The sequence below is a fragment of the Triticum aestivum genome, chromosome 6B, assembly GCF_018294505.1.
Source record: "Triticum aestivum cultivar Chinese Spring chromosome 6B, IWGSC CS RefSeq v2.1, whole genome shotgun sequence".
Classification (NCBI taxonomy): domain Eukaryota; kingdom Viridiplantae; phylum Streptophyta; class Magnoliopsida; order Poales; family Poaceae; genus Triticum; species Triticum aestivum.
This window is the reverse complement of record NC_057810.1, coordinates 195,731,059-195,750,335: the sequence shown is the minus strand read 5'-3', so window position 1 is coordinate 195,750,335 and position 19,277 is coordinate 195,731,059. Positions and strand designations below refer to the sequence as shown.

Sequence of the window (19,277 nt, the reverse complement as noted above, 5' to 3'; positions counted from 1 at the left end):
ACTAGAGCTATAAGTATATGAAAGCTCAAAAAGAAACTAAGTGGGTGTGCATCCAACTTGCTTGCTCACAAAGCACTAGGGCACTTTGAGGAAGCCCATCATTGGAATATACAAGCCAAGTTCTTCTAGTAAAAATTCCCACTAGTATATGAAAGTGACAACATAGGAGACTCTCTATCATGAAGATCATGGTGCTACTTTGAAGCACAAGTGTGGTAAAAGGATAGTAACATTGCCGCTTCTCTCTTTTTCTCTCATTTATTTATTTATTTATTTATTTATTTGGGCCTTCTCTCTTTTTTATGGCCTCTTTTTTTCGCTCGGAGTCTCATCCCGACTTGTGGGGGAATCATAGTCTCCATCATCCTTTCCTCACATGGGACAAGGCTCTAATAATGAAGATCATCACACTTTTATTTACTTACAACTCAATGCTTAGAACAAAATATGACTCTATGTGAATGCATCCGGCAGTGTACCGAGATGTGCAATGATTCAATAGTGACATGTATGAAAAAATTATGAACGGTGGCTTTGCCACAAATAGGATGTCAACTACATGATCATGCAAAGCAATATGACAATGATGGAGCGTGTCATAATAAATGAAACGGTGGAAAGTTGCATGGCAATATATCTCAGAATGGCTATGGAAATGCCACAATAGGTAGGTATGGTGGCTGTTTTGATGAACGTAATGGTGGGTGTATGGTATCGGCGAAAGTTGCGGGGCACAAAAGAGGCTAGCAATGGTGGGAGGTTGAGAGTGCGTATAATTCATGGACTCAACATTAGTCATAAAGAACTCACATGCTTGCTGCAAAAATCTACAAGTCATCAAAACAAAGTACTACATGCATGATCCTAGGGAAGGGTTGGTAGGACTTAACCATCACGCGATCCTGACCTCCACTCATAAGGAAGACAATCAATAAATAAATCATGCTCCAATTTTATCACATAACGGCTCACCATACGTGCATGCTACGGCAATCACAAACTTTAACACAAGTATCTCTCAAATTCACAATTACTCCACAAGCATGACTCTAATATCACCATCTTCATATCTCAAAACACTCATGAAGAATCAAACTTCTCATAGTATTCAATGCACTTCATATGAAAGTTTTTATTATATCGATCTTGGATGCCCATCACATTAGGACTAGTTTTATAACCCAAGCAAATTACCATGCTGTTATAAAAGACTCTCAAAATGATATAAGTGAAGCATGAGAGTTCAACAATTTCTATAAAATAAATCCACCGCCGTTCTCTAAAAAGATATAAGTGAAGCACTAGAGCGATATTGCCTAGCTCAAAAGATATAAGTGAAGCACATAGAGTATTCTAATAAATCACGATTCATGTGTGTCTCTCCTAAAAGGTGTGTACAGCAAGGATGATTGTGGTAAACTAAAAATCAAAGACTCAAATCATACAAGACGCTCCAAGCAAAATACATATCATGTGGTGAATAAAATTATAGCCTCAAGTAAAGTTATCGATAGACGAAGACGAAAGAGGGATGCCTTCCGGGGCATCCCCAAGCTTAGGCTTTTGGTTGTCCTTGAATATTACCTTGGGTGCCTTGGGCATCCCCAAGCTTAGGCTCTTGCACTCCTTATTCCATAGTACATAAAATCCTCTCCCAAAACTTGAAAACTTCACAACAGAAAACTTGACAGAAAATCTCATGAGCTCCGTTAGTATAAGAAAATAAATCACCACTTTAAGTTACTGTTGCAAGCCTATTATTTATTTATATTGGTGTAATATCTACTGTATTCCAACTTCTTCATGGTTCATACCCCCCGATACTACCCATAGATTCATCAAAATAAGCAAGCAACGCGCGAAAAACAGAATCTATCAAAAATAGAACAGTCTGTAGTAATATGTAACTCTCCAATACTTCTGTAACTCCAAAAATCCATCCAAGTTAGGAAAACCTGAGACATTTGTGTACCAATCGAGAGCAAAACTAATCAGATCAAAAGCACGTTTGTGTGAGTTTTCAAAACTAATTTACTAAGCGCAAAAGTTTCTGATTTTCAGCAGGATCAACACAACTATCATCGTAAGCTATCCTAAAGGTTCTACTTGGCACAAACACTAATTAAAACATAAAACCACATCTAACCAGAGGCTAAATGAATTATTTATTACTAAACAGGAGCAAAAAGCAATGAACAAAAATAAAATTGGGTTGCCTCCCAACAAGCGCTATCGTTTAACGCCCTTAGCTAGGCATAAAAACTCGGATAGATCTAGGTATTGCCATCTTTGGTATGCAATCCAAAAGTGGCTATCATAATAGATTCATAAGGCAATTTAATTTTCTTCCTAGGAAAGTGTTCCATGCCTTTCCTTAATGGAAATTGGAATCTAATGTTTCCTTCTTTCATATCAATAATTGCACCAATCGTTCTAAGGAAAGGTCTACCAAGAATAATAGGACATGTAGGATTGCAATCTATATCAAGAACAATGAAATCTATGGGCACATAATTCCTATTTGCAACAATAAGAACATCATTAATCCTTCCCATAGGTTTCTTAATAGTGGAATCCGCAAGATGCAAATTTAAAGAACAATCATCAAATTCACGGAAACCTAACACATGACACAAAGTTTTTGGAATTGTGGAAACACTAGCACCCAAATGACACTAAGCATAGCATTCATAATCTTTAATCATACTCTTAATAGTAGGTTCCCACTCATCATAAAGTTTTCTAGGGATAGAAACTTCTAGTTCAAGCTTTTCTTCAAAAGATTGCATCATAGCATCAACGATATGTTTAGTAAAAGCTTTGTTTTGATTATAAGCATGAGGAGAATTTAACACGGACTTCAACAAGGAAATACAATCTATTAAAGAAAAATTATCATAATTAAATTCCTTGGAATCCAAAAGAGTGGGTTCATTGCTACTTAAAGTCTTGACCTCTCCAATCCCACTTATATCAATTTTTGCATCTAGATCTAAAAACTCTGAATCATTGGGACGCCTTTTAACTAAAGTTGACTCATCTCCAGTCCCATCTTTATCAAGATTCATATTGTAAAACAAATATTTAACAGGAGTTGCATCAATCACTTTTAGATCTTCATCATTATTATCATGAAAACTAGAAGAACACTCTTTTATAAACCAATCTTTTTTGCACACATCTTAGCGGTTCTTTCCTTGCATTCATCAATGGAAATTCTCATGGATTTGAGAGACTCATTGATATCATGCTTAGGTGGGATAGATCTAAGTTATAAAGAATCAACATCAAGAGAAATTCTATCCACGTTCCTAGCCAAATCATCAATCTTGAGAATTTTTTTCTCAATCAAAGCATTGAAATTCTTTTGCGAACTCATAAATTCTTTAATACTATTCTCAAAATCTGAGAGCATCTTATTAAAATTTCCATAAGAGTTGTTGTAGGAATTACCATAATTATTAGAGGAATTACTAGTAAACGACCTAGGATTAAAATTGCCTCTATACGCGTTGTTACTAAAATTGTTCCTACAAACAAAATTCACATACATAGATTCATTATTATTTTCAATCAAAGTGGACAAAGGCATATCATTAGGATCAGAAGAAACACTTTTATTAGCAAATAATTTCATAAGTTCATCAATCTTTCCACTCAAAACATTAATCTCTTCAATCGCATGAATCTTCTAGTGGATCTTTCGGTGTGCCATTCTTTTCTCATCAAATCCTCCAAAACTCGTCTTAGCAAATCTATCATTTACTTTATTTCCCTTTTTGAGGATGAACTTAAATCATGGAAAGGACTTTGATTGGTAATTTTAACATTCATAAACCCATAGTCGGGATCATCACCGTATATATCATCATATAAAATGCGTAGTTCATTTCTAACGGGTTCCTTCATCATTTTATTCAACAAATACCTATTCAATCCTACATAAATTACTCTAGTAATCTAATCAAACTTGTGACGCCCCCGATTCAATCGTACACTAATCATGCGCGCAAATGTGTACGATCAAGATTAGGGACTCATGAGAAGATATCACAACACAACTCTAAAAGTAAAATAAATCATACAGGCATCATATTACAAGCCAGGGGCCTCGAGGGCTCGAATAAAAGTGCTTGAACATAAACGAGTCAGCGGAAGCAACAATATCTGAGTACAGACATAAGTTAAACAAGTTGCCATAAGATGGCTAGCACAAACTAGGATACAGATCAAAAGAGGCGCAGGCCTCCTGCCTGGGATCCTCCTAAACTACTCCTGGTTGTTGGCGGCCTGAATGTAGTAGTAGGCACCCTCGGTGTAGTAGGGGTCGTCGTCGACGGTGGCATCTGGCTCCTGGGCTCCAACATCTGGTTGCGACATCCAAGAAGAAGAGGAAAAGGGGGAAAAGAGGGAGCAAAGCAACCGTGAGTACTCATCCAAAGTACTCGCAAGCAAGGATCTACACTACATATGCATGAGTATTTGTGTAAAGAGGCAATATCGGTGGACTGAACTGTAGAAAGCCAGAATAAGAGGGGGATAGCTAGTCCTATCGAAGACTGCGCTTCTGGCAGCCTCCATCTTGCAGCATGTAGAAGAGAGTAGATTGAAGTTCACCAAGTATCATCGCATAGCATAATCCTACCTGGTGATCCTCCCCTCGTTGCCCTGTGCGAAAGTGATCACCTGGATGTCTCTGGAACTTGTCTGGGTGTGTTTTATTTAGTATCCGATTCTAGTTGTCATAAGGTCAAGGTACAACTCCAGGTCGTCCTTTTACCGAGGGACACGGCTATTCGAATAGATAAACTTCCCTGCAGGGGTGCACCACATTTCTCAACACGCTCGATCCCTCTGGCCGGACACACTTTCCTGGGTCATGCCCGGCCTCAGAAGATCAACACCTCACCGCCCTACCTAGGCACAACAGAGAGGTTAGCGCGCCAGTCTAAATCCTATGCACGCAGGGGTCTGGGCCCATCGCCCATTTCACACCTGTACGTTGCGAATGCGGCCGGTGAGCAGACCAAGCCTCCCTTATACAAGAGCAGGCATTCTAGTCCAACCCGGCGCGCGCCGTTCAGTCGCTGACGTCAAGAAGGCTTCGGCTGATACCATGATGTCGAGTGCCCATAATTGTTCCCGCGTAGTTGGTTAGTGCATATAGGCCAGTGGCCAGACTCAGATCAAATACCAAGATCTCGTTAAGCGTGTTATTTTGAAGTAACCGCGGATGCCAACCAGGGCCAGGCACACCTCTCACCTAGGTGGTCTCAACCTGCCATGTCGCTCCGCCACAAAGTAACCATGAGGGGGCTGTCAGGAACCAAGGCCCATCACTACCTAGATGGAACCACCTGCCCCTTCAGCCCCCCATCTCCGAATCACTTGCGGGTACTCTATGAGCCGACCCGACTTTAGTTACCATCTGAAATGTACATATCTATAGTATATACCCATGATCACCTCCCGAATGATCACGGCCCGATAGTATAGTGATACGTCTCTATCATATCTACTTTTCCAAACACTTTTGCCCTTGTTTTGGACTCTAACTTGCATGATTTGAATGGAACTAACCCGGACTGACACTATTTTCGGCAGAACTACCATGGTGTTATTTTTGTGCAGAAATAAAAGTTCTTGGAATGGCCTGAAACTCCACGGAGAATATTTTTGGAATTAAAAAAAATACTGGCAAAAGAATCAAGGCCAGGGGGCCCACACCCTGTCCATGAGGGTGGGGGCGCGCCTACCCCCCTGGGGCACGCCCCTCTACCTCATGGGCCCCCTGGTGCTCCACCGACCTCAACTCCAACTCTATATATTCACGTTTGGGGAGACAAAAATCAGAGAGAAGGATTCATCGCGTTTTATGATACGGAGCCGCCGCCAAGCCCTAATCTCTCTCGGGAGGGCTGATCTGGAGTCTGTTTGGGGATCCGGAGAGGGGAATCCGTCGCCATCGTCATCATCAACCATCCTCCATCACCGCCGTGCGTGAGTAATTCCATCATAGGCTTGCTGGACGGTGATGGGTTGGATGAGATATACCATGTGATCGAGTTAGTTTTGTTAGAGTTTGATCCCTAGTATCCACTATGTTCTAAGATTGATGTTGCTATGACTTTGCTATGCTTCATGCTTGTCACTAGGGCCCGAGTGCCATGATTTCAGATATGAACCTATTATGTTTTCATGAATATAGGCGAGTTCTTGATCCTATCTTGCAAGTCTATAGTCACCTACTATGTGTTATGACCTGGCAACCCCGAAGTGACAATAATCGGGACCATCCCCGGTGATGATCGTAGTTTGAGGAGTTCATCTATTCACTAAGTGTAAATGCTTTGGTCCGGTACTCTATTAAAAGGAGGCCTTAATATCCCTTAGTTTCCAATAGGACCCCGCTACCACGGGAGGGTAGGACAAAAGATGTCATGCAAGTTCTTTTCCATAAGCACGTATGACTATATTCAGAATACATGCCTACATTACATTGATGAACTGGAGCTAGTTCAGTGTCACCGTATGTTATAACTATTGCATGAGGAATCGCATCCGACATAATTATCCATCACTGATCCAATGCCTATGAGCTTTTCACATATTGATATTTTCTTAGTTACTTTACTGTTGTCACTGTTACAATTACTACAAAACTGCTACTGTTACTTTTGCTACTGTTACCGTTACTTCCATATTACTTTGCTACTAAATACTTTGCTACAGATATTAAGTTTTCCAGGTGTGGTTGAATTGACAACTCAACTGCTAATACTTGAGAATATTCTTTGTCTCCCCTTGTGTCGAATCAATAAATTTGGGTTGAATACTCTACCCTCGAAAACTGTTGTGATCCCCTATACTTGTGGGTTATCAAGACTATTTTCTGGTGCCGTTGCCGGGGAGCATAGCTCCATTCTTTGAGTCACTTGGGATTTATATCTGCTGATCACTATGAGGTACTTGAAAGACGAGAAAACCAAGATATATCCCTCAACTGCGAGGGGAGGTGAGGATCGCCATCTAGCTCTGCACTTGATTCTCCTTCTGTTTTGCGTAAACTTGCGACACCTAAACCTGCTTCTGCTATTAATTCTGATATGTCGCATGTTATTGATGATGCCACTTCTGCTATGCGTGATGCTTATGATGAAACTACTTCTATGCTTGATAATACTGTGCCATTAGGTGAATTTCTTGATGAACAACTTGCTAGGGCTAGAGAGAATGAAATTATTGAAACTGATAATACTGATGAAAGTGATTATGAAGATTCTCCCCCTAGATATGAATTGCATGTTGTACCTGAGGGTTATGTTATGGATGAAGAAACTGCTACAGATTTTCTTGTTTGCAATGATAGATCTGATCTTAAGAAATTATTAGATAAGCTGAAAGAAAAGCCTTTGAATTCTAGAATGAAATATGACCCTGCTTTTGCTACTTCACCTATCTATGTTACTGATAAGGATTATGATTTCTCTGTCAATCCTGAGATACTTACTTTGGTTGAATTTGATCCTTTTTATGGCTATGATCAGAAACTGTTGTGGCACATCTTACTAAATTGAATGATATAGCCACCCTATTTACTCATGATGAGAAAACTCGTTACTACTACTCCCTCCATTCCTAAATGTAAGTCCTTTTAGATATTTCGCTACAAACTACATACGGATGTATATGGACATATTTTAGAGTATAGATTCACTCATTTCGATCCGTATCTAGTCCATAATGAAATCTCTAAAAAGACTTTTATTTAGGAACAGAGGGAGTATATCCTTAAATTATTTCCGTTCTCATTAAAGGGTGATGCTAAAACATGGTTTAATTCTCTTGATCCTGGTTGTGTGCGTAGTCCCCAGGATATGATTTATTACTTCTCCGCTAAATATTTCCCCGCTCACAAGAAACAAGCTGACTTAAGGGAAATATATAATTTTGTGCAAATTGAAGAAGAGAGTCTCCCACAAGCTTGGGGGAGGCTTCTCCGATTACTTAATCCTTTGCCTGATCATCCTCTCAAGAAAAATGAAATACTTGATATCTTTTATAGTGGACTAACCAATGCTTCCAGAGACCACCTAGATAGTTGTGCTGGTTGTGTTTTCAGGGAAAGAACTGTTGATCAAGTTGAATTGTTATTGAATAATATGTTCACTAATGAAAACAATTGGACACTTCCTGAACCAACTCCTAAGCCAACTCCAAAGAAAAGGGGTATTCTATTTCTCAGTACTGAAGATATGCAAGAGGCAAAGAAATCTATGAAAGAAAAAGGGTATTAAAGTTGAAGATATCAAGAATTTACTGCCTATTAAAGAAATACATGGTCTTGATAACCCGACACAGGTAGTAAAGGTAAATTCTCTCTATAGATATGATAAAGCTGAAATCACGTCTACTAAGTTTGCTAGCCAATGCTTGGATGAGTTTGATGACTTTATGGCTAAACAAGAAAACTTCAATGCTTATGTTGGTAGACAATTGAAACGTAATGCTTATATGATTGAACACTTGAGTGATTATATGTCTGAAGTTAAAGGTGAACTTAAACATATTAGTAAACATGCTTCTATGGTTACCACTCAAGTAGAACAAGTGCTTAAAGCTCAAAATGATTTGCTCAATGAATTAAATAATAAGAAAATGACAATGTTGTTAGAGTTGTGACTAGAGGTGGTAGAATGACTCAGGAACCTTTGTATCTTGAGGGCCACCCTAAGATAATTGAGCAAGATTCTTAGAGAGATAATGTTTCTGCACCTAGTCCTTCTAAAAAGAAGAAAAAGAAAAATGATAGGACTTGGCATGCTTCTAGTGAACCTCTTGTAGACACACCTGAGAATCCCAATGATATTTCTATTTCTAATGCTGAAACACAATCTGGTGATAAACATGAACCTAGTGATAATGTTAATGATGATGTTCATATTGATGCTCAACCTAGCAATAATAATGATGTAGAAATTGAACCTGTTGTTGATCTTGATAACGGACAATCAAAGAATCAATGTTATGATAAGAGAGACTTCGTTGCTAGGAAGCACGGTAAAGAAAGAGAACCATGGGTTCAGAAACCCATGCCTTTTCCTCCTAAACCATCCAAGAAAAAGGATGATGAGGATTTTGAGCGCTTTGCTGAAATGATTAGACCTATCTTTTTGCGTATGCGTTTTACTGATATGCTTAAAATGAATCCTTATGCTAAGTACATGAAAGATATTGTTACAAATAAAAGAAAGATACCGGAAGCTGAAATTTCCACCGTGCTTGCGAATTATAATTTTAAGGGTGGAATTCCTAACAAACTTGGAGATCCAGGAGTACCAACTATACCATGCTCCATTAAATGAAACTATGTTAAAACTGCTTTATGTGATCTTGGAGCCGGTGTTAGTGTTATGCCTCTCTCTTTATATTGTAGACTTGATTTGAATAAGTTGACACCTACTAAAATATCTTAGCAAATGGCCGATAAATCAACCGCTATACCTATCGGTATTTGTGAGGATGTGCCTGTTGTGGTTGCAAACGTTACTATCTTAACGGACTTTGTTATTCTTGATATTCCCGAGGACGATAGTATGTTGATTATCCCTGGTAGACCCTTTTTGAATACTGTAGGGGCTATTATTGATTGCAACAAAGGCAATGTCACTTTTCATGCTAATGGTAATGAGCATACGGTACACTTTCCAAGGAAACAACCTCAAGTTCACAGTATAAATTCTATTGGAAAAATTCCATCGATTATTATTGGAGGTTTTGAATTTCCTCTTCCTACTGTCAAGAAGAAATATGATATTATTATTATTGGGGATGTACATATCCCCGTTGAGGTAACCTAGTGTTATTCGAAATTTCTCCGGTTTCATGCGATTTCGAATGAGTTTGTTAACAAGACTTGATCAACCTTGTTAGTGGATTCCTTTTGCTGAGCATGAAATGGATAAAGTTAGAAAGCACAACCTTCTGTACCCTCCTTTACTTTCTGTTAATTAGAATAAATAAAGCAAAAATAGTATTTTCTGTCTGTTTTCTGAATTATCCTTGCAATAAAAAATACCCCGAAAATAAAAGTTCTCCAAATGCCCTAAAAATGAAATATGATTTTTTAGATTATTTAAGAATTATTGGCTGTGAGAACACACAAGAGGGGGCAACCACCTGGCCACGAGGGTCTAGGGTGCGCCCCCTGCCTCGTGGGCCCCTGGTGGGCCCCCTCCACTTATTCAAGCACCCACACACTCCTTCTTCCTCCCAAAAAATCACCAACCAGCTCAAGCACGAGTTCTAGCTCATCTTGCTGCCATTTTCGATCTCCTTGCTCAAAGATCCACTCACAAAACTACTTTGGGGGATTGTTCTTTGGTATGTGACTCCTCCAATGGTCCAATTAGTTTTTGTTCTAGTGCTTTATTCATTGAAATTTTTTACTGCCTAGGTGACCCTGTTCTTGAGCTTGCATGTTAAATTTATTTGGTCCCAAGTAGTTCTAATGCATGATATAGTCTCTAGGCACTTGTGGGAGTAGTTGCAATCAATTTTGTTGAGTTTGGTTAACTTTGATTTTGAGTTACCAAAAATTTCAGAAATTTTCAGAAAATGATGAAGAGATTTTTGAGGGGCTCTTCGAGCCGAAGCTCGAAGGATAAGCAAAGTGAAGAGGTTAAAAAGCCCAAATATAATCTCCCCCGCACCGCGGAGGTTCGGCCGTGTGAATGGCCTTGTGATGAGTTCTTGAGAGCAGCCGGAATTCATGATGATTTTTATTATTTGGCTGAGAATGCAGGCCTCACCGACTTCCTCCACGACCAGCTTGATCAGTATCTCCTACTCGCTAATATTTTTGTGCAAATTTTTTACTTTCATGCTAGGAAATCACCACCTTCAGTGGAGTTTCATTTATATGATGAGGTTAAGTAGATGTCACTATATGATTTTTGTGGGGTTTGCGAGATACCCTTTGTGGGCAGTATAGAGGAACCACATCATAGTGATGTGGATGAATTTACTGATATGATCGTTGTAGGGGAGACGAGGAAGGTTTCCATGCAAGAATTACTAGCATACACTTTCCTGTTCTATATTACTTTGCAATATTTGTTAGAAGATGTTTAATTGGTCGCGTGAACAGTGGAAATCTTAGTGCTCCTGATATTTTTATTTTGCGCCATGCTTTGTTTTGTGATACAACTTTCAGTTTAGGCGCTGTTATTGCTAAGCGATTAAGTTTGAACCGTACAAAGGGCCCCATCTTTGGAGGCATCTTTGCTTCATGCCTTGCTAAACACTTTAAGATACCTATTAGGCATTATGAGAAAGAGGAAAAGTTGTTGCCCCCTATTTTTCTAGATTATAAGAGGATGGTAGCACATGAATTTATTGTTAAAAATAAGAAGATGATGCTTAAGTATAAATTGATATTTAATAAAACTCGCTGTGAGACTATTATCTTGCCTTCACCCTCTTTGTTTAACATATTTTCAAGCACGTACCTCATCTTGCCCGAGGCCATTTATGCATACTGGAGGCTGACACAAGCTCCAGGTCTGAGCCGGAACCACCACTTGGCCCGTATCGACAGTCCGTTTATTAGTGGTATCCGGAGGAGATCGCCAACCAGTGGCACCCAGATGACACTCCTCCGCACACCGGAGAAGGCAGCTTTGATCAGTGGCCATAGACCAACTTAGGCCAAAAGCCTAAGCTTGGGGGAGTACGTATTTCTCACAGATATTACATTTATGTTCACACACTCATGCCAGTTGTCGGTGCTCATACTTTTTCATTGTGCTATCCATGCTAGTTTATTTTATTTTCTAAGTCTTCTTCTTGTATGTTTGAAAAACCTTAAGAAAAACAAAAAATATTACCTAGTTTATTTTCCATGCCTGTAGTGGTAGTAATTAAAAGAAAACCCAAAAAGATTTCTCGTTCTTCTTTTGCTTGTTGGGAGCTTTCCCGTGTAAATAGTTTCATTTGTCCTCTCGACCCCCAAAGAAAAGAAAAGAAATAAAACTATTTACACGGGAAAGCTCCCAACAAGCAAAAGAAAAACGAGAAATCTTTTTGGGTTTTATTTTAATTACTACTACTACAGGTATGGAAAGTAAACTAGCTAATTTTTTTGATTTTTCTTAAGGTTTTTCAAACAGACAAGAAGAAGACTTAGAAAAGAAAATGAACTAGCATGGATAGCACAATGAAAAGGTATGAGCACCGACAACTGGCATGAGTGTGTGAATATAAATATAATATCTGTGAGAAATACATACTCCCCCAAGCTTAGGCTTTTGGCCTAAGTTGGTCTATGGCCACTGATCAAAGCTGCCTTCTCTGGTGTGCGGAGGAGTGTCATCTGGGTGCCACTGGTTGGCGATCTCCTCCGGATCCCACTGATAAACGGACTGTCGATACGGGTCAAGTGGTGGTTTCGGCTCAGACTCTGGAGCTTGTGTCGGCCTCCAGTATGCATAAATGGCATCGGGCAAGATGAGGTACGTGCTTGAAAATATGTTAAACAAAGAGGGTGCAGGCAAGATAATAGTCTCACAGTGAGTTTTATTAAATATCAATTTATACTTAAGCATAACCTTCTTATTTTTAACAATAAATTCATGTTCTACCATAGGCTTATAATGTAGAAAAATAGGGGGCATCGACTTTCCCTCTTTCTCATAATGCCTAATAGGTACCTTAAAGTGTTTACCAAGGCGTGAAGCAAAGATGCCTTCACAGATGGGACCCTTTGTACGGTTCAAACTTAATCGCTTAGCAATAACAATGCTTAAACTGAAAGTTGTATCACGAAACAAAACATGGCACAAAATATCAATATCAGGGGCACTAAGATTTCCACTGTACCCGCGACTAATTAAACATCTACTAACAAATATTACAAAGTAACATAGAACAGAAAAGTGTATGCTAGTAATTCTTGCATCGGAAACCTTCCTCGCCTCCCCTACAGCGATCATATTAATAAATCCATCCACATCACTACGATGTGGTTCCTCTATGCTGCCCACAAAGGGTATCTTGCAAACCCCACAAAATTCATATAGTGACATCTCCTTAACCTCATCATATAAATGAAACTCCACTGAAAGTGGTGATTTCCTATTATGAAAGTAAAAAATTTGCACAAAAACATTACTAAGTAGGAGTTACTGATCGAGCTGGTCGTGGAGAAAGTCGGTGAGGCCTGCATTCTCAGCCAAATAATAAAAATCATCATGAATCCCGGCTGCTCTCAAGAACTCATCACAAGGCCATTCACACGGCTGAACCTCCGCGGTGCGAGGAAGATTATATTTGGCTTTTTATCCTCTTCACTTTGCTTATCCTTTGAGCTTCGGCTCGAATAGCCCCTTAAAAATCTCTTCATCATTTTCTGAAAATTACTGAAATTTTTAGTAACTCAAAATAAAAGTGAACCAAACTCAACAAAATTGATAGCAACTACTCCCATAAGTGCCTAGAGACTATATCATGCATTAGAACTACTTGGGACCAAATAAATTTGACATACAAGCTCAAGAACAGGGTCACCTAGGCAGTAAAAATTTCTAAAGAATAAAACACTAGAACAAAAGCTAATTGGACCATTGGAGGAGTCACATACGAAAGAACAATCCCCCAAGCAGTTTTGTGAGTGGAGCTTTAAGCAAAGAGATTGAAAATGGCAGCAAGATGAGCTAGAACTCGTGCTTGAGCTGGTTGGTGATTTTTTGGGGAGGAAAAAGGAGTGTGTGGGTGCTGGAATAAGTGGAGTGGGGCCACAAGGGGCCCACGAGGCAGGGGGGCGCCCTGGACCCTCGTGGCCAGGTGGTTGCCTCCTCTGGTGTGTTCTCACTGCCAATAATTTTTAAATATTTTAGAAAAAAAATATATTTCATTTTCAGGGCATTTGGAAAATTTTTATTTTAGAGGTATTTTTATTGCAAGGATAATTCAGAAAACAGACAAAAAATACTATTTTTGCTTTATTTATTCTAAATAACAGAAAGTAAAAGGAGGGTACAGAAGATTGTGCTTTCTAACTTCATTCATCACATGCTCATCAAAAGGAATCCACTAACAAGGTTGATCAAGTCTTGTTAACAAACTCATTCCGAATCGCATGAAAACGGAGAAATTTTAAATAACACTAGGTTACCTCAACTGGGATATGTACATCTCCAATAATAAGAATATCATATTTCTTCTTGACAGTAGGAACAGGAAATTCAAAACCTCCAATAATAATCGATGAAATTTTTCCAATAGAATTGATACTGTGAACTTGAGGTTGTTTCCTCAGAAAGTGTACCGTATGCTCATTACCATTAACATAAAAAGTGACATTGCCTTTGTTGCAATCAATAACAGCCCCTGCAGTATTCAAAAAGGGTCTACCAAGGATAATCGACATACTTTCATCCTCGGGAATATCAAGAATAACAAAGTCCGTTAAGATAATAATGTTTGCAACCACAACAGGCACATCCTCACAAATAACGACATGTATATCTGTTATTTGTAGACCATTTGCAAAGATATTTCAGTAGGTGTCAACTTATTCAATTCAAGTCTATGATATAAAGAAAGAGGCATAACACTAACACCGGCTCCAAGATCACACAAAGCAATTTTTACATAGTTTCTTTTAATGGAGCATGGTATAGTTGGTACTCCCGGATCTCCAAGTTTCTTAGAAATTCCGCCCTTAAAAGTATAATTCGCAAGCATGGTGGAAATTTCAGCTTCCAGTATCTTTTTTTTTATTTGTAACAATATCTTTCATGTACTTAGCATAAGGATTCATTTTAAGCATATCAGTAAAACGCATACGCAAAAAGATATGTCTAATCATTTCAGCAAAGCGCTCAAAATCCTCATCATTTTTTTTCTTGAATGGTTTAGGAGGAAAAGGCATGGGTTTCTGAACCCATGGTTCTTTTTCTTTACCGTGCTTCCTAGCAATGAAGTCTCTCTTATCATAACGTTGATTCTTTGAAAGTGGGTTATCAAGATCAACAACATGTTCAATTTCTACATCATTATTATTGTTAGGTTGAGCATCAACATGAACATCATCATTAACATTATCACTAGGTTCATATCCATCACCAGATTGTGTTTCAGCATCAGAAGTAGAAATATCATTGAGATTCTCAGGTGTGTCTACAACAGGTTCACTAGAAGCATGCAAAGTCCTATCATTTTTTTTCTTCTTTTTAGAAAGACTAGGTGCAGCAACATTATCTCTCTAAGAATCTTGCTCAATTCTCTTAGGGTGGCCCTCAGGATACAATGGTTACCGAGTCATTCTACCACCTCTAGTCACAACTCTAACAGCATTATTATTTTTCTTATTATTTAATTCATTGAGCAAATTATTTTGAGCTTTAAGCACTTGTTCTACTTGAGTGGTAGCCATAGAAGCATGTTTACTAATAAGTTTAAGTTCACATTTAACTCTAGACATATAATCACTCAAGTGTTCAATCATATAAGCATTACGTTTCAATTGTCTACCAACATAAGCATTGAAGTTTTCTTGTTTAGCCATAAAGTTGTCAAACTCATCCAAGTATTAGCTAGCAAACTTAGTAGACGGGATTTCAGCTTTATCATATCTATAGAGAGAATTTACCTTTACTACTTGTGTCGGGTTATCATATAGCATGGCAGACAGATAAGAATGTAGGGCCACAGATGATAAACTAGCATTCTATACTAAGCATTTAGGATTGCAGGTAAGGTATCAACAACTGTAGCAACAATGGCAGGCCATGCAACAGAATATGATTAATCGAAAGCAGTAACATGCTACACTACTCTAATGCAAGCAGCAGAGGAAAGGAATAGGTGATATCTGGTGATCAGGGGGGGCTTGCCTAGTTGCTCTGGCAAGAAGTAGGGGTCGTCGGTGACGTATTCGTACTAAGTGGCATCTGCGCCGGTCTCGGAGTCTAGCGGAGAAGAAGAGGGGGAAGAAACAGTAAACAAAACATCACAAAATATAACAAGGTAAAACATGGTGCTAAGGGTGATCTAACGCGGGGATAGGTGATACCGGCGAAGGAGGAAAACATCCGGGAATGTATTCCCAGTGTTCCACGTTTTCGGGCAGATGAACCAGAGGTTGATTGTTGCATGTTCGTTATGCTAGGGATGTGTGGCGGACAAACAGATCGCATATTTGTATCCGTCTCGTTGTTCTGAGCAACTTTCATGTACAAGGTATTTTCATTCTTGTTACGGCTTATTTAATATTAATTTTCAAAGTTTTCAACATTTTCTGAAATTATTATATATTTAGTTTAAACCGAATTGACCAAGTCAATTTGACTAGTCAAAAGGGGATGTGTGGCCTACATGTCATGGACTAATTACCTAAACAAATAAATAAATCTAACTTACTTCAATGGGGTCCTACATGTCATCTACTACTAGACTAATTTTAGCACTAACTAATAACTAGCTACAACTAGTAGTACTAATCTAAGCAGAGACCGGCTACACACTCACACGTAAACCTGGGTAAACGTCGGGCTGGGCCGGGTTTCAGGCCGGGTTTGTAAAAGCCCGACCTTCATTTCTCAAGCCCGAGCCCGGCCCGAAGCCCGAAATACTCCATATTTTCAAGCCCGAGCCCGGCCCGAAATCAAGTCCGAAGCCCGAAAGCCTGTCCGAATGCTGTTTTTTAGTACGCGCACGTGCAAGCCCGCCACAAAGCCCAAAAGACTGGCCCAAAATACGGAGAAATTGAAGCCCAAGTCCGGCCCGAACTATCTTTCGGGCTGCAAAACAAAGCCCGAGCTCGGCCCGAATGTCAAGCCCGGCCTGCCCATGCCCGGCTTTACTCACACGCACCCACGCACACACCCTCAGGCACACACACAGCACACACATACACACGCTTCACGCTCACAGCACACACACGCATGCACGCTCGTCCAGCCGTGGCTAGCGCCGGAGCAGCCTAGAGCAGCAGCGGCATTAGAAGCATAGCAGCAGCCTGGCAAAACAAGCAGCAACGGCGACCACCAAAGAAACACAAGTAAGGGGCAGTAGCCGTGGCAGCATCAGCATCTAGCAGCAGGATGAAGCAACAGAGCAGCGCTAGTAGAAAAGAGCAGTACCAGCGGCAAAAGCAGCGACAGCAGGTGTGGGCGCGCGGCCAGGAGCGCACAAGAGGCTGGGAGCGCACGCCGGCCGCTGGCAGGAGCAGCGGTGAGCGGGGCAAGGCCAAGGCACGCGCTGGGGGGCGGCAGGGGCGCGGTCTAGGGGGCGCGACAAGCAAGGGAGAGACCCCGGGCGCGGGCGCAGGCAGCCGGAGCGGCTAGCGAGCGCGGGAGCAGAGCTCCGGCCGAGATCTGTCCAAGAGGAGATACGACGAAATCGACACAGTTCGGAACCGGGGTTGAGGGGGAACGGTCGAGGAGCTCACTGTAAAGCTCGTAGACGAGGTTTGCAGGGACGACCGGACGCGACGAGCTTGACGTTGAGGGGCGACGGCCGTGTCAGGAAATCGGCTCGATGCCGAGCGTACGGTGCCTCCTAGCTTGAACCAGTGGAGGTAGGCGAAGGAGTCGACGATGCCGGAGCTCTTGGACATCTTGGCGCAACGAGGAGAGGCCGGTGGCCGCGGGATCGACGATGGCGCGGCGACGTCCCGCTCGGGTGACGAAGAAACCGAAGGGGACGAGCGAGGGATGAAGAATGGGTGGCCTAGGGTTTGTCCCTGGTGACGGGGTGGTCTTAATCGGCTCGGGGCACGGCGGATGGCCGCCACGTCGCTCATCCGCGGCCTGGACGTGCTGCAGCCGGCCACCACGACCTGGTGAACACGGGAGGAAGGAGGGGGCGTGGTGGGTTGGGCCTGATGCTGTGCACTTGGTCCTCTAGTGAATAGTGCCAGGTTTTGGCCTTCTCCCTATTTTATTTATTCCTTTTTTTTCTTTTCTTTAAATTCTTTTCCGATTTGCCTTGTTTGAGCTACCAAAGGTATTTTGCTAAATAAGATAATTGGCGCATAAATACTAGACTATGTAATGATCTAGCACAACATGTTTAGATAGTTTTGAATGGTTTAAATATTTGTTTCTTTTTCTTTACTCGGTTAATTTAAATGTTGTTAGCTCCTGTTTTAATTATTTTAGAGGCATTTATATATTTCCAAAAAATATTTGTTATTGTTTGTTAAGTAGTTATTGAATATTTGTAAGATTTTGAACATTATTAAGACATTGTGTTAAGAAACTATAATTGGACTTGTTACTTGAATTTCGATGACCTGACATCATTAGGGTGAGGTTACTGTAGCATAACTATCGGGGTGTTACAAAACTCCTCAAAAGCTTCAAGGTACAAAGATTGAGATATTTCAGGATAGGGAACTCTCTTCCTAAGATTTTCACTATAAGATTGATAATCTCTAGCTTCCAAAGTACGCGTGGTTTCTTTATCATAAAGAATATCTATAATCGGGGGGTGTTCAACATCCTTTTTATAGCAAAAATATCCCTAGTTTCTTTTATTATAAACCAAATTCACGCATAAGGATAATGGTGGCAATCTTTTTAGCTATTGGGTGATTAATATTTGGAAGTTCATAAAATACCTTTTGCAAAGCAGGATGAATATGCACAAATTTTCTTTCTAATTTTTCAACGAGCATAACAATGGCATCTGCATAGCAGTTGGCCTCAAGAAGAATAGACTTTTTATTAATAGGCATGGATCATGTGCAATCAAATAATTCTTAGATAGCACTTTTTCCAATAATATTACCATCCCCCACACGAAATATTTTTGTTTTGTAATTAGGTGGAGTTTCAATTTCATGATTCAAAGAACAAGATTCAAGTGTTTCCTCAAGATTTTCAAAGATAACCTCCCCAGTTTCAGACATGATGGCAACAAACCAATCTAGCAAACGAGCAACCAGAAAGAAGACGAACGAAAAAATGGGCGAAGAAAAGGCAAAGGTTTTCGAAAATCGTTTTAGAAGTGGGGAAGAGAAAAACGACAGGCGAATGGCGAATGTAATGCAAGGGGAAAGAGTTTATGATGGGTACTTGGTATGGCTTGACTTGACGTAGATCTTCCCGGCAACGGCACCAGAAATCCTTCTTGCTACCTCTTGAGCTTGCGTTGGTTTTCCCTTGAAGAGAAAAGGGTGATGCAACAAAGTAGCGTAAGTATTTCCCTCAGTTTTGAGAACCAAGGTATCAATCCAGTAGAAGACAACGCACAAGTCACTGAATACCTGC

At 40.2% G+C, this 19,277-nt stretch overlaps 1 protein-coding gene across 3 annotated transcripts; it reads right to left on the bottom strand.

Moving 5' to 3' along the window:
* Nucleotides 1-4,253: 4,253 nt before the first annotated feature.
* LOC123133950 (uncharacterized) lies at nt 4,254-17,864 on the bottom strand. Of its 3 annotated transcripts, none has more exons than XR_006465442.1 (2): nt 17,453-17,864; nt 4,254-4,367 (listed from the first exon to the last, which is right to left on the bottom strand). XR_006465442.1 is itself a non-coding variant. In XM_044553325.1 (2 exons), exons 1-2 carry the CDS (start codon nt 17,804-17,806, stop codon nt 13,268-13,270), a joined length of 495 nt encoding a protein of 164 aa, XP_044409260.1. In that variant the 5' UTR covers nt 17,807-17,846; the 3' UTR covers nt 12,846-13,267. The 3 variants fall into 3 exon arrangements, 1 of the variants encoding a protein (XP_044409260.1); XM_044553325.1 differs by lacking the exon at nt 4,254-4,367 and adding an exon at nt 12,846-13,408 and having other exon boundaries at nt 17,453-17,846; XR_006465441.1 differs by lacking the exon at nt 4,254-4,367 and adding an exon at nt 15,753-15,971.
* Nucleotides 17,865-19,277: the final 1,413 nt, after the last annotated feature.

Excerpts from the sequence above, each read along its gene's own strand:
- LOC123133950 (XM_044553325.1), bottom strand. The coding sequence starts at position 17,806 with ATGAGCGACGTGGCGGCCATCCGCCGTGCCCCGAGCCGATTAAGACCA. Across the intron at positions 13,409-17,452 it reads CCTCGTCTACGAGCTTTACA|AAAATGATGAAGAGATTTTT; the intron begins GTGAGCTCCTCG and ends AGTAATTTTCAG.